General features: G+C 39.0%; 1 protein-coding gene across 3 annotated transcripts in view; it reads right to left on the reverse strand.

Moving 5' to 3' along the window:
- LOC138060421 (tectonin beta-propeller repeat-containing protein 1-like) overlaps positions 1–12,500 on the reverse strand; it is a 102,045-nt gene that overhangs the window by 10,539 nt on the left and 79,006 nt on the right. For all 3 annotated transcript variants that reach the window (XM_068906183.1, XM_068906182.1, XM_068906184.1), the window contains 4 exons: positions 11,367–11,502; positions 4,230–4,319; positions 3,411–3,517; positions 3,193–3,282 (listed from right to left, as the gene is read on the reverse strand). In XM_068906183.1, the coding sequence (XP_068762284.1) occupies positions 3,193–3,282; positions 3,411–3,517; positions 4,230–4,319; positions 11,367–11,502 (423 nt within the window). The remainder of the gene's footprint in view (positions 1–3,192; positions 3,283–3,410; positions 3,518–4,229; positions 4,320–11,366; positions 11,503–12,500) is intronic.

The following is a 12,500-nucleotide window of genomic DNA, read 5'->3' on the forward strand; positions in this document are numbered from 1 at the left end:
CGATAAGTCTTGCACAGCGTTGGATAAGAGAAGATCGTGATCAGTCAAAATTGATTAAAAATATTTAGGAAAGTCAAGTAGACTACTGCATGACTGATGTTCGCGTTGTTTTTATCAGTCGTGCACTAGTCTACTTGACTTTCATAAATATTGTTCAAGCATTAGTTAAAATAACATGGCGACAAAAACGCCGGGGAAAATATTCCAGGCCGGCAAAAGAATGGCACATTTTTTTCCGAAGGCATATCATCATGAAACGTTGAAGAGAAGTGAGTGGGAGGATGGAAAAGCTCTGGTAAAGGTAGCTGCTGATCGAGTAGTGGCTGAAAGTTTGGAAAACTCGAGGACGAACCGTTGCGTAAATTTAATGGGGCTGTTTCTTTTTTTAATGTTTTTATTACCCTACGAACTTAATTTCAAAACGAATGTATGTTTTTGAAGTTCTTTTCCTTTACTTTCGTGAAAATAGAGCAGTATTTTCGTCCTCGTCGGCTTGAATAGTGCGGACCTGCGTGGAAAAAACCAGCGATTAAATTTCACAAAACCACACTCCAGAAGACGAGCATGACTGCAATGGAAAAATATTATACAAAGCACTAACCAAATGAAGATGACGACTGCTTAATTTGTTGCTGTGCTCGAGAAAGCTTTGTTTTGGGGTAAAAACCTTTCATCCCTTCAACGATCGAGCCTCTCCTGGGTTCCAGTCCTTCCCCGACAGGTCACGCAAAAACGTGACAAACGAAGTTTTCCAAGGGCTTCGTAAAATCACATCGATTTTACTCCCTTGGATCATCGGTGACCCCAATTTTTTCAATCATGAATCACTTACTCTACTTACTATGTACAAAATATGATAAAATGAAAAAAATCTCACCGTAAGAAGTTGCCTTTTTTCTGATTTTCTTTCCTCGTGCCATCGAATTCCGATAGTGGTTGCAACCGATAGAGGTTACAAAAACGCTCGTCCAGGATGAATTCTACTGTTTACGACATCCCTAGCGGCATGAAATTGTCTTAAAATCCCACCCCTAAAGACTTATGCACGGAAACCTTCACTCTAACAGTTTATTTTTAGGATTTTCGATGGATGAGCAGATGACGCTACCTTTCGTTATTATGACAGATTTATCGAAATTAAGGCATTTTTCCACTGCCATTTTCTCCGAAACAAAGTCGGTGACCCCCAATTTTTATTTTATTTTTGGAGTAAGTACTTTATGACCTAACTCTAGGCGAGAAATGAAGAAAATCTCACCGTAGGAAGATTTTGGCGCGAACGTCCTTAAGCCACAGAAAGCGCCCGAAAAATGAAGCCTTGTTTATAGGTGAGTTACACTGGATAGAGCCTGTAACCCAAATGAAAACCAGTACCTGGTCAGCAGTCAACTTCAAAAAGGCAGCTAACCTTGATGAGGTCTAAACTTGAGCCCGCGATATGGTCATGTGATACTAGTCATCAGATACCTTGTTTTGACAGCTGTCAATTGACCATAACATGGATGTCCCATGTCAAAGATGTCTGATGTAAACTAGCGTGATACTGGTCAAATTGGCATACATGGAGGGGTGGACGTACGAACGTACAGATGGTCGATGACGTCATCGCTATAAAACCAGAATTCCCGCATCGATGCATGGGTTACCATATTTTCTTAACTATGGTGCTATCCTATTACGTAATTGATAAGGTTGAATGAAACGACTGGATGAGCAGAGCTGTCCATCAGGCTACGCTTTAAAATTGACTTCCACCTTTCATTTACTTACCTCATACTCTGAGACAGAGGGAATTATTCATTAATTTTCATTGGTCAAGTTGCTTAGCAACACTTAAGATCATTTTGTGGCTGTCTCGCTTCGAAACAGTGAACGATGAATAATGTATTCAAGAACTGACACAAAGGAACAAAAATGAAAACACAAAAAACAGAAAACTGGAAAAACGTTTTCGTGTAGTGCGCAAATGAAAGAAAACAGGAAAAAAAAAACTGCGAAACTCTTGACTCGGGGGACGAGAGAGAACAAAAGCGATTTCAGGAATCGTTGACAAGCCACGAACTGCCTTGAGTCAGATGTATCCACAAAATTCGCTCACACTTGCTGCACATGTGCTTCAAGCCACCCTGTGAACTTCAGTCACTGCAGCATCATTTTGCCGGAATATTGCTGGAGACAGTTCAACAAGCATCACTGAAGTTAAGTGTCCTTTTGAATTTAAGTACCTTTTAAACGTTTATAAACAATGAAAAAGGGCTTAACCTTTCATTGATGGTGAAGGTTCTTTCACAGGGCAGGTTTCATTTGTTTTGGCGTTGAAGTACAGAGGCTTACAGTACCTAGGATTTTTCAAAGGAAGGCAACACTCTCTCAAACCCACGCTGTTTTTAGTGAAAGTGACAATTTTTCAAATGAGCAATGAGTGTGGGGGTGAAAGACAAGCCTACAAAATAGCTGCGAAGATGAACTAAGTTCCATGTGACATAAATTTCTCTGTTCCAGTCTCACAGATATGGTTAGTATTATGTTATTGACTGTCACAAGGGGGGGAAGGGAGAGAAATCACAGGGCACCCCAGGAAAGCCCTGGCTACGCCGCTGATGTATAAAATTTTATTCAGCTGATTCGGGAGTTCTACATCGGAATGCTTCCTACGAAACTGCACAAGAGCGTGCGTTTTTGACCTTCTTAATAAAAGAAAAAGTGATCGCAATTAAGGCTAAATATCACTTCCCAAGCTAAAATTTATAAATTCCTGTCATAAAAGATCTAAATAAGCTTGAACCTCTATGCTGTGCAAATTGACAGTACCGAATGAGCAAACAGACATAAGAGTATTGGAAAGTGCGCACAATTTTGCGCGATCACTGAAAACCAGACAGTTTGCGATCTTTCATTGTTACTGATTTGAAATGAAAATGATGATAACACTCTTCTGATAAATTCCATCCACGCGGAAACAGAACCTTCACCTATCTGTCTGGATGTAGTTTACTTCAAACACCAGGTAAATCACTGTCTTTTACTTGACTAGGTTATAACTCTCACTGACTTACAGTAAAAGTTAAATGTTATGGCTAAATCGTCATTCTGCGAGATCAAGGATTTGTAAAGCAACTATCGGGGATTTTGCTTTGCTGTGCTGAATATACCTTTAGAGCACTAACCTTGTCAACAGCATAAGAAACTTACCGATAGTACAATTTCTAACCCTCTCCCTATTGGGTCGCCAGGTGTGATTTTGTATCTTCGTTCAATGGAATTTCTATTGACCATCCAAACCTTTAGAAATACCACAAGTTTTTAATATGTAGAATCAACATTACTTTCTCAAAACCCTGTTAGGACTGCACCATCTTCCAAACACTCCCCAAATAGCTTACATACGCTATAACAGCCTAAATTCACACCTGATTGTTGGCACCAACAGACAGGGAAGTTACATGGAATGGTTGAGATTGCCAGACGGTGCCCTCTGGGTAACTACTGGTGATGTCTTGTCTGTACCAGCATTTACCTGAGGAGATATATTTAAACATGGTGTCCCTCTTAATAAAAGATATCTCGTGTCATAAAGTGGCTCAAACCGGTTTCAACAATTTGGAGGGGATGGTCTATGAAAAGGATTAATTCAACATCACTGTTTCATTTAACGGCAATGCTATGGTACCATATGAAACCCCAATAATTGCTTAACAAGATGCACATATTTAAGCACTATGTCTCAAAACCGACACGGTGACCCCCATTTTTTATTGCTGAAAAGTGATAAGCAGGCTAAGATGATAGTCTCTGCAACGTTTAAAAAAATTATCTGGAGCGGATTCAGAGCCACCTTAAAATTGTCTAGATGTGAAGTTTGCCATGAATCTGCTCCAGAGAATTTTCAAAACTCCTCAGAAAGTTTATCTTGGTGTGCTTATCACTCTCCAGCAATAAAAAAATAGGGATCACAGAGTTCATTTTTGAGATATAAGCACTTTACCACAAAATAATGGGCGTTTTTAGATGGTTCTATTGTTGCCATTGTAACCTATTAGGTCACATTGATGAGTGCGTCTTGTTAAGCACTCATTGGTGTTTCATATGGTATCAACATTTCTGTTAAGTAGAACAATTGGGTAGATTCAATCTTTCCAAATAGTACAGTTTATTGAAAGTGTTAAAACTGGTTAAAGCCTAATTAATGTGAAATTGAAATTTGCATTTGCAAAACCAGTAGATCTTACCATTCCCATCACAAGCCCACACTGATGCCCCACCAGCAGATACCAGGGATAGGTGTGGAGGCCTCTGACTGATATGGAACCATCGATTTCCTGTAAGGAAAATAAAGAGCGTTGTCACTGCTTTCTTATCTGTATATACTGTGAAATAAGCAGTAAATTGCGGAAACATTGAACAATGCAAAATGAGCGTGTTTGTGTGCGTATATGTACAAGTGTAGGTTTTTGCAACTGGTTTAAGGAAAACAAACATCGAAATTTTAGCCTCCTAATTTAATGGCCATCATATTTGGGTTTAAATTCGCACTGCAGGAACATGGGTGTATCACTCACATCGACCATTGATTACAGAGGTTTTACCAATATTAAATGAAAATAAAACAAATGAACAAACAAATACATTACAAAACAAAAATGAGAGTTTGCATTGGAAATTTGAGATAAGAGAAAATCTTGCAAAAGCACAAAATAATTGTCAAACATGTACATTAAGACTTAATGGCGAATCCTGTTCAGAGGGTCCTCAACTTGAAAAAATAACAGGCTTCATTTGCAGTGTCGTCTTGATGCACCCGTTAATCTATTTTACACTTGATGCATTTTATACACACTTCAATTTTTAATTTTGTGACTGAACAAATTATTTGGCCAATATTTAAGAAAAGACAGCATCATCTTCTTTGGTACCCCACATTATTTATTTTGACTTTTTTAAGTGTCTTGCGTGCCATTTTGACCTGCCGATTAAATCAAATTGAAAAATGACTGTCTGAGGGAACTCTTTACGCCAATGCAACAAAGATAGTAACAATTTATATCAAAACCTTGTTTATGAAATGGTCACACAGAAACAACAAGCGCTACTCTTCTCATTAATTCATCTTTTCGCCTTTAATGTTACTTCAATCCGACCAAAAGCAAATGCTATGCCACGCGATAAGGAAACCGTGCTCAACTCACTACACCTTGATTCACTGTGGCGAAGGGCTAAGGCTCGAAATCTCACCTTCCTAACACAAGAAGGTGGCCAATTTTCCTCCCTTATGCTGAACATGTCGCCCCTGTTTACGATTTGTGTCAGACAATTTGTCATTCCTGTTTCTGATTTGAGTCCGGAGAAAATCAATTTCTGAGCCAGACAACTCGATTTGCATCAGATCTGCTTCAATGTTTGATTCTTCACTCGCTAACCTGAACAGCACCTTGGTTCTCCTTGCGAGTTTCTACTTCGTGACTCCAACACCTCGGTTGTGTAGAAAAATATCGATATGACTTGCATGCCCATTTAAGCAATACCAATAATTATTTTAGTTTTCTAATATTAACCCATTTTGTATACAGTAGGAATACATTTTGAACCCAGATTGAAGGCGTTTTCTATTAAAGAGTTTAGAAAAACTATTTTTGAAAGTTAATAGCTGAGTGGGCGCACCACAGAGTACCATAGGTAAGATTTTTTGGGAAATCTATCTGTGCAAGAAATTTTGGTTATGACATCACATACGTCTGTCCGCCCGTACAGAATGTCAGGGTGGAGGTGGGGAGGCACGACATCCTCTGGGGACGAGAGTTTTCAGGCAATTTTCCTTGTAGTCTGGTAGCAGATGCCGGAAAATGGGGGTTTGGTTCAACCCATTAATTAAAAAGAGTTTGACATCGAATATTGGCAGAACTTGATGCCCTGAATAATGTCTGGTAATTCGTAAAGTCGGTATAGATGTTGAGTTAAGGGATCGTTTTTCTTCTGCGAATGTCTACAGGGTGGAGGAGGAAGATCTCGGTGTCATGATAACAAGCAAATTAACGTGGGAAACTCAAGTTCTCATGGTCTCTGCTAAAGCGAATAAGCTACTCGGTCTTCTTCGTCGCACTTGTCCCATGCTGACCGACGTCAAGGTTAGAAGATCCTTGTACCTGGCTCTAGTGAAGTCCCAAATGAGCTATGCAACTGAGGCGTGGTCTCCCAGCCACTCAACTCTAAAGCAGAAAGCTGAAAGGGTTCAGAGAACAGCTACACGCTGGATTTTACAAATCAAGCATGGTGAACTGTCCTTCAAAGAAAGACTGATTCATCTGGATTTGCTGCCGCTCACCTATGACTGCGAGGTCAAGGATTTAGTATTTCTTTATAAGGCTTTGTGTGGCTACTATATTGACATTGATATTAGCTTTATTAAGAGTGTTAGTCGCGGCTATACTCGACGACCTCAATCAAGCAATATAAAGTATTTGGAGACGCCTTTCTGTAAACAGCTACCTATCAGTCCTCCTTCTTTAATCGCAGTATTAAATTATGGAACCTCATATGTAAATTAATTCGGCCCTGCAACTTTCTAAACATAAAGACTTTTAAGAACAGTATAACTAACTTGTACAGAGATGAATTAGCTAATGTCTTTGCCCCTGACAAACCATGCTCATGGGGTCTTGCACGTAATTGTGGATGCCACTGGCAACAATAGTTTAATATGCATTTCTTAAGATTTTTACCGATTTATTTGGGAGGTGCCTCGCATGGGACTCCAGGTCCCGTTTGCACCTTACCTTTTAGTCGTTTTTTTTTCTTTTTTTTTTGACCCGTATGTAGTTAATTATTTAAAAGAGAGACTCAGACCAATAAAGTTGAAAAAACAAAACAAAACAGGTTGTGGTATTGACGTACTTGGGGGCTGGGTACCATATCCCACAGCTTGAGTGATAACATTAAGCCACAGCTGTGCATTTTAATGCTTCTTTTCCTGTACTTTTAAAGTCGCGCGTATATGAGAAAGCCCCCTTCCAGGCGATTTAAAGAAAGTGGCACAAGGCAGTTCAGTTCCCTGGTAGATGTTACATTCTGCTCTAGAACCTGTAAGCACCTACTCACTCTAACATTGCACCTGAAAGGTCGCAGGAGTCGTACGCCTGGTGCTTTACATGAATGGAAATGCAGAAAAAAGATCTGCAATATTCTTATTTAAAGGCCGAATACGGCAGTTTTCTTAAGGGTTGTGAAAAAGTTGATACAGCTCATTTGGGTGTCACAAACATATAACACAGTGGTCCACCATTAGGGACCTTTAGATTCTAGGAAAAGAACGAGTCTTGACTGTCCGTTTTTAGCGAGAATTTATAGCTCGGACGATTAATCTTACTCTTTGTTAGCAATATAGACTGCTCAGTTATTCTTATTGCTGCAATCTTGGACAAAACTCTTGGGAAAAATTCTAGCTTACGCATCATTTGACATGCACTTACAAAGTATATTGGCCCCCTCCCCGAAACCAATGTTGACAATGTGATGCAAAACATACTGTGCAAGCCTTTGCCCGTTTTTTAACCAACATTGGAATGGGGGGAGGGGGTAAAGTGGAAAGAATTTAATCTTTATCACACAGACAAATTAGCGCGACACATTTTCCCAAGGAGTTTTGTCCAAGATTGTGGTAACTAAGCCTCTTTGCTGGTCGGAAAATGCCAAACTGCTACCTTGTTGTTGACTTGTTTTAACACGACAACAGTTTTGCAAAGCCGCGTACTAAAATGCTGGTTTGCACGCGCTCACTGTTGCTCTATGAGAAATTCTTCTTGTCTTCCTCGTCCTAGAATCTAAAGGTCCCTATATTATTCCTACATTATTATTCCTTAGAGTACCACCCCCAGAAAAATTGTCCTGCCTCTAACACTTCCCTTTTCATAATGTTGGAACAATTCTGCTTAAGGTTTACGTACTAAAGCTCAACCAGTAAATAAGTAAATTTAAAACTTTACGGTAAGCTTACATCGTTCGATCCAGCTTATGTCATCATTGTATAACATGAAGTCATCTGTTTGAACAAATAAAAAATGCTCTTGAATTTTTTTGTTGCTATTGCTTTTTTAAGAGTTGTAGAATACAGCTGTGCAAAAAGAATGCAAACGAATTTCGCGTTTTTCGCAACCTTTCGGCGAAATACAACGAAAGTTCGGGCGAAACGAATTTTCGTCCAAAGTCCATCGAATTTTTGAAATGTTTATTGTTTCAGAAAAAGCGAAAATTCGCGTAACTTTCGAGCGAAATTTCGTTGCGACATGGCGAAATTTCGAGTGCTTATCGAAAATTCGCAGTGAGCATTTGCATTTTACATTTAAGTTAACGTTCGAAAGGCCCGTCGAAGCCTTCATAAGTGACCACCCCGGAAATTTGCGAGAGATGATTCTCGTAAGTGACCAAAATTATAAAAAATAGGGGGTGGTCGCTTCTGAGAGCTTTCAGCAAAAGTCTCTGGAATTTTAAAATTATTATTGATGGTAGAAAACGTTCGGGAATGCACCTATTAAAAACTGGAAACTTCTTTCTTCGTTTTACGGGAATGGTCGCTTATAAGAGCTTACAATTAGAGTTGAAGTGGGATTTTACTTTAGTGGTCGTAACTTGACCTGGTCGCTTACTGAGAGCTTCTACTGTAGTTGATGAGTATTTTTTAGTCAAGGTTATTAACTGCGCCAATATTCAGTTCCTCGCGATTTTTTTTCTGCAATCTTTCAGGTGTTGCGTCGCCAGTTCATGGGTGGCTACTCTTGATTTTCAGCGCACTCTGGCGATGAAAAAATTTGAAAAAAATCGCATCACTGATGTGAGCAAAAAATCGCTCCTGACGTGGCCGCGACTTAAAACTTTGACACACTCATTTATTACCCGCCTACAATATGTCAATTTCTTGACTTAATTTGTTGAATGGTAAGCAATTTTATTTTTTCTTTGCATGACACTTGCGTGACTCGAAAACCAAGAATTGGGTTTTAGGGCATGTAATCAAATCCGAAATGGCGTCGGTCAACAATGACAATTCGAAATCATTTCTCGACCTTACTGGTGCCTTAGACATCATATTAGGACAGTTCCAGAACCAGATTTCAACCTAGAGGTTAACACCACTGACCAGGACTTGGCAGGAGTGATAAGACAGTTTAATCATTTATCTAAGTGGAGACAAAGGACTTGATGCGGGAAGAAAAGTGAACTTGTAAGCATCAAAGTTAAACTTTGAAGTGTGACTTTTTCTAAGCAATCAATATGAAAAGGCCATTACACTGTTATATCCTTTTACTGACAAAGTATCAATTAAGTAAAGGAAAGGAAATCGTTGAAATGCTTGTGTGCAGTTTCATTCAGGGAGTGGTTACACCAAAGGTTGAGAGAAGAGTACAGTTGTTGATTCCATTCATTCATTAAAATGCGAAACGCTAGCCGACACTTTTACGAAATTTCCGTTTCAAGATTACGATATTTCGATTAGGTTCTTGAATTTTCGTTTCAGTACGTACAAACTCCAACCGAAATTTCGTTGCTTCATTAGCGAATTTTCGTCCTGTGTTCGAACTTTCGTGCGCCTCCGGACGAAAAATCACACTTCTTCCCCCGAAATTTCGAGAGAACAATAACCGAATTTTGTCGAAATTCGTTTGCATTCTTTTTGCACAGTACTGTACGTCATTCAAGGGAAAGACAGTTTTCTTATTGATCCGGATCCGAATTTGCCAAGCAGGGTGCGAGCTGTGCTGTTGTTGATTCAAACTCTGGTGAGGTTTCTAAACAAAACAGAGGGAAATTATCTGAAAGTGTTATGTGCTCTCAGGTGGAGAAAATGCCGCTTTTTAGGAAGGTAGAAATGAACAAGTGTATTAAGAAAAGCGGCTGCGAAGCATCATTTTGTCACAACCAACGAGAGAGGGGGAAACACTTGAGGACCTAAATGCGTTGCTATTTACAAAGTTTGTTCCAATCTTACCTTGAATATTTTAAAATGTTTAAATCGGTAAGTACTGCACTGTCTCATGGGGAAGTACCTACCTGACTCACTTAAATTGTTTACTACTGAGCAGAAAATTGTACTAAGGATTATAACACAATCAGGCTGGAGAGATCATAGCAGATCCCTGTTTACTAGATTAGGTATACTGAACATATTTCAAATTACTAAATTGTGTTGTATGTGTGGAAATAAAGAAATCTAAGAAACCTATGAGGAAGAGCATCTAAAGAATAGAATGCACTGGCGACGACAAGCACTTTTATTTTTTGCTGTAAGTGCAATCACTGCTTCAGACAATATAACAAACCACCTATTAGCAATGTATATTGTTTCTGGAGGTGTTGTGGAACTCTGCTTGTTTGTCCCTTGTTCATGCGTGGCGTTTAAGAGTCGTTATTGTAACCACTCTATGGTTATTCCTCTTAAAATGTCCTTGTTTGAAAGTGAAAACACACAAGATTTGCTCAAAATCCTAAAGAGGCATGCACTACGAGGCTTCCTTTGACTGAGTCAACAACAGCACAACTCGCACCCTGCTTGGCAAATTTTCACCTTGTGTACAACAAACTCCGATCCGTATCAGTAAGAAAACTGTCATTCCTTTGACTGATGTATTCTTCAACTCTAAAAAAAAACAATAGCAACAATAGGAAAAACAAGAGCATTTTAAATTTATTTAAACAGATGACTTCATTTTATACCATGATGACATAAGCTGGATCGAATGATTTAAGCTTACCGTAAAGTTTTAAATTTACCTCTTTACAGGTTGAGCTTTAGTACGTAAACCTTAAGCAGAATCGTTCCAACATTTCGGGCAAAACCGTAGGTCATCACTTTTTAATACCGATGACCTTCTAGTTTTCCGCATGTTGATTGTTCTTTTTCTCCTTCCCTCCTCAAAAATAGTGAATGTTTTATCCTACCTCGACCCAGGTTGGCCGCCATTTGTGAATTCGGTGTATGCAGAAGCATTATTATTACCATAAACACTATATTGCTTTCTGGAGTTAGAAACGGGAGCTCCACTTTTGGGCTTGGCTAAATATAATATTTGAGATATACAAGATCTACTGTTTGTTCCTTGTTTCTCCTCGTTCGTACCAGCCGATTCGGTTGCTGATCTTTTACTGAAAGATCGTAAATTCTAGATAGTATGAACAGTGCGATTACGGTTTAGCCAGTTTAAGACAAAACCAGCTTAATAAGTAATAAATCATTTTTGTGGCTACCATAATGAAAACTGGAAGGCCATCTTTGTTTGAAATGTTAAAGTGGACTTGAAAGAAGGCCTGAATCCGTTATCTAGTACTTGTCTTCAGAAGTTAAGTGGTTTTCTTAAAACTATTAAACAGTCGTATTGCACCTGTAATGTTGTTGTCTCCAAATCCTGCTCGGAAATAAGCAGTTCCATTCTCGGCTATTCCCCAGACTCGCTGTTTAGCCCCAACTGAGATGCTGCTAAATGGTACATCTGTCAAAATGTGCTCCCAGGCTGTTCCCTTAAAAGAAGCGTGAATATTGAAACATAACTTCTTATCATCGTATGCAGAACCGCGAAACAAGGGAAAGGCACCAACAACATAAAAAATGTTAATAAACTTAGTAAACGTCTACAAATTATGGAATGAAGCTCCAAGCACTGATGTCAAAAGATGGAATTCAGTAAGATCCTGCATAGGAGGACCCAGCAGAATGAGAATTCCATAGCTGAAAATTGCTATTTTACGCTTTCTGATTAGTGCACGGTTGAAGCATACGAACTTGACCCAGGCAAGAGTTTGTTGTCATTTTTTGTCAAAATATTTTATAACCATAACATGACGTTTTTACAATTACATTACTAGAGGGTCCCCAATAGGGTTCTACAATCCCGCCATTCCGACCAGAATTTTTCCTTGATCCCGACATCCTGAACGTGTTTTTTGGGCAATCCCGATCCAGGTCATGACGTCATGATGTCCAAACCTTAAGATGCGCACTAGAAATGAATAAATTATTATTATTGTTATAATTATTATTATTATTATTATTATTATTATTATTATTATTATTATTATTTAGAATACATCTTGTTAGTCTGTTCGAGCAACCTTCATAATGCGATTGACCTTAATGGGCCCTTTGCAGATTAGTGATCACATGGCACAAAAACCGCCATGCTGGGACGCAAATTGCCCACTGGGACATGTAAAACAAAGAAAATATAAATTATCTTGCTTTGTTTAAGATGTCCCAGTGCGCAATTTGCGTCCCAGTATGGCGGTTTTTGTACCATGTGATCACTAACCTGCAAAGGGCCCATTGTAGCATTCACAATCACAGTTTTTAAACCGAAATGATGCGGCTCATTGAACAAGCAAATAAAGACCACCCGACACTTAAATTCACGGATGAAATGTTAGATACAGAAACGACATTTCTGGATACAAACATTTACAAACGCGAGGGGTTCAAGAGCAAACCATTCCTTGATGTGCACCTTCTGAAACACTTCAAT

Source organism: Montipora capricornis, chromosome 8 (assembly GCF_036669925.1).
Source record: "Montipora capricornis isolate CH-2021 chromosome 8, ASM3666992v2, whole genome shotgun sequence".
NCBI classification, from domain to species: domain Eukaryota; kingdom Metazoa; phylum Cnidaria; class Anthozoa; order Scleractinia; family Acroporidae; genus Montipora; species Montipora capricornis.